The following is a 781-nucleotide window of genomic DNA, read 5'->3' on the forward strand; positions in this document are numbered from 1 at the left end:
CGCCGCTCAGCGCCCAGGCCGTGCTACGCGTAGTCGTGCGGGACGAGAACGATAACGCGCCCGTGCTGCTGCACCCGGCCCCCGACAGCAGCGCGGCCGGAGAGCTGGTGCCGCGCTGGGCGCCCTCCGGCTACCTGGTGGCCAAGGTGGTGGCGGTGGACGCGGACGCGGGTCAGAACGCGTGGCTGTCGTACGAGCTGGCCAAGGCGACGGAGCCGGGGCTGTTCCGCGTGGGGCTGCACAGCGGCGAGGTGCGCACGGCGCGCGCCGTGTCCGAGAGGGACGCGGCCAAGCAGCGTGTGGTGGCCGTGGTGAAGGACCACGGGCAGCCGGCGCTGGCCCACTGCCACCCTCGCCGTCGCACTGGTGGACGATTTCTCCGATGCCTTCCACCAGCTTGGCCACGATCCTGCAAGCGGAGAGCAGCCGCAGGTGGCCGAGGAGGAAATGCTCACCACTTACCTCATTGCCTCCCTGTGCTGCATCTCGTCCCTTTTTCTCTTGTCCATCCTCGTCTTGACGGCGAACACGCTCTGCAAAGCTCGTGTCCGGGCAGAACTTTCTCCTCCCTCCCCCAGTTGCTACGCTGACGGAGACTTCGCCAGCGACGGCGTGGGCGTGGGCGGCACGGGCACTCTGTCGCCGGCTTACCGCTACGAAATGTGTCTGACCAGCGGCTCGGGAAGTAGCGAAATCCGGTTCCTGAAGCCCGTCCTGCCCAGCCCGCATAGCAATGCTGAGGCGGGGCTGGGCAAGGACGAGGAGGCGCGATACCACTCGG

At 68.1% G+C, this 781-nt stretch overlaps 1 protein-coding gene across 1 annotated transcript; it reads left to right on the forward strand.

Moving 5' to 3' along the window:
• Positions 1–5: 5 nt before the first annotated feature.
• On the forward strand, positions 6–780 carry LOC108448618 (protocadherin beta-3-like; the record flags this gene model as incomplete). Its single annotated transcript, XM_017742314.1, is given in 2 exon segments — positions 6–331; positions 333–780. Coding segments are annotated over 2 exon segments (774 nt in total), but the record flags the coding sequence as incomplete, so codon positions are not given.
• Between the last annotated feature and the right edge of the window lies 1 nt (position 781).

The sequence above is a fragment of the Corvus brachyrhynchos genome, unplaced genomic scaffold (assembly GCF_000691975.1).
Source record: "Corvus brachyrhynchos isolate BGI_N302 unplaced genomic scaffold, ASM69197v1 scaffold3928, whole genome shotgun sequence".
NCBI classification, from domain to species: Eukaryota; Metazoa; Chordata; class Aves; order Passeriformes; family Corvidae; genus Corvus; species Corvus brachyrhynchos.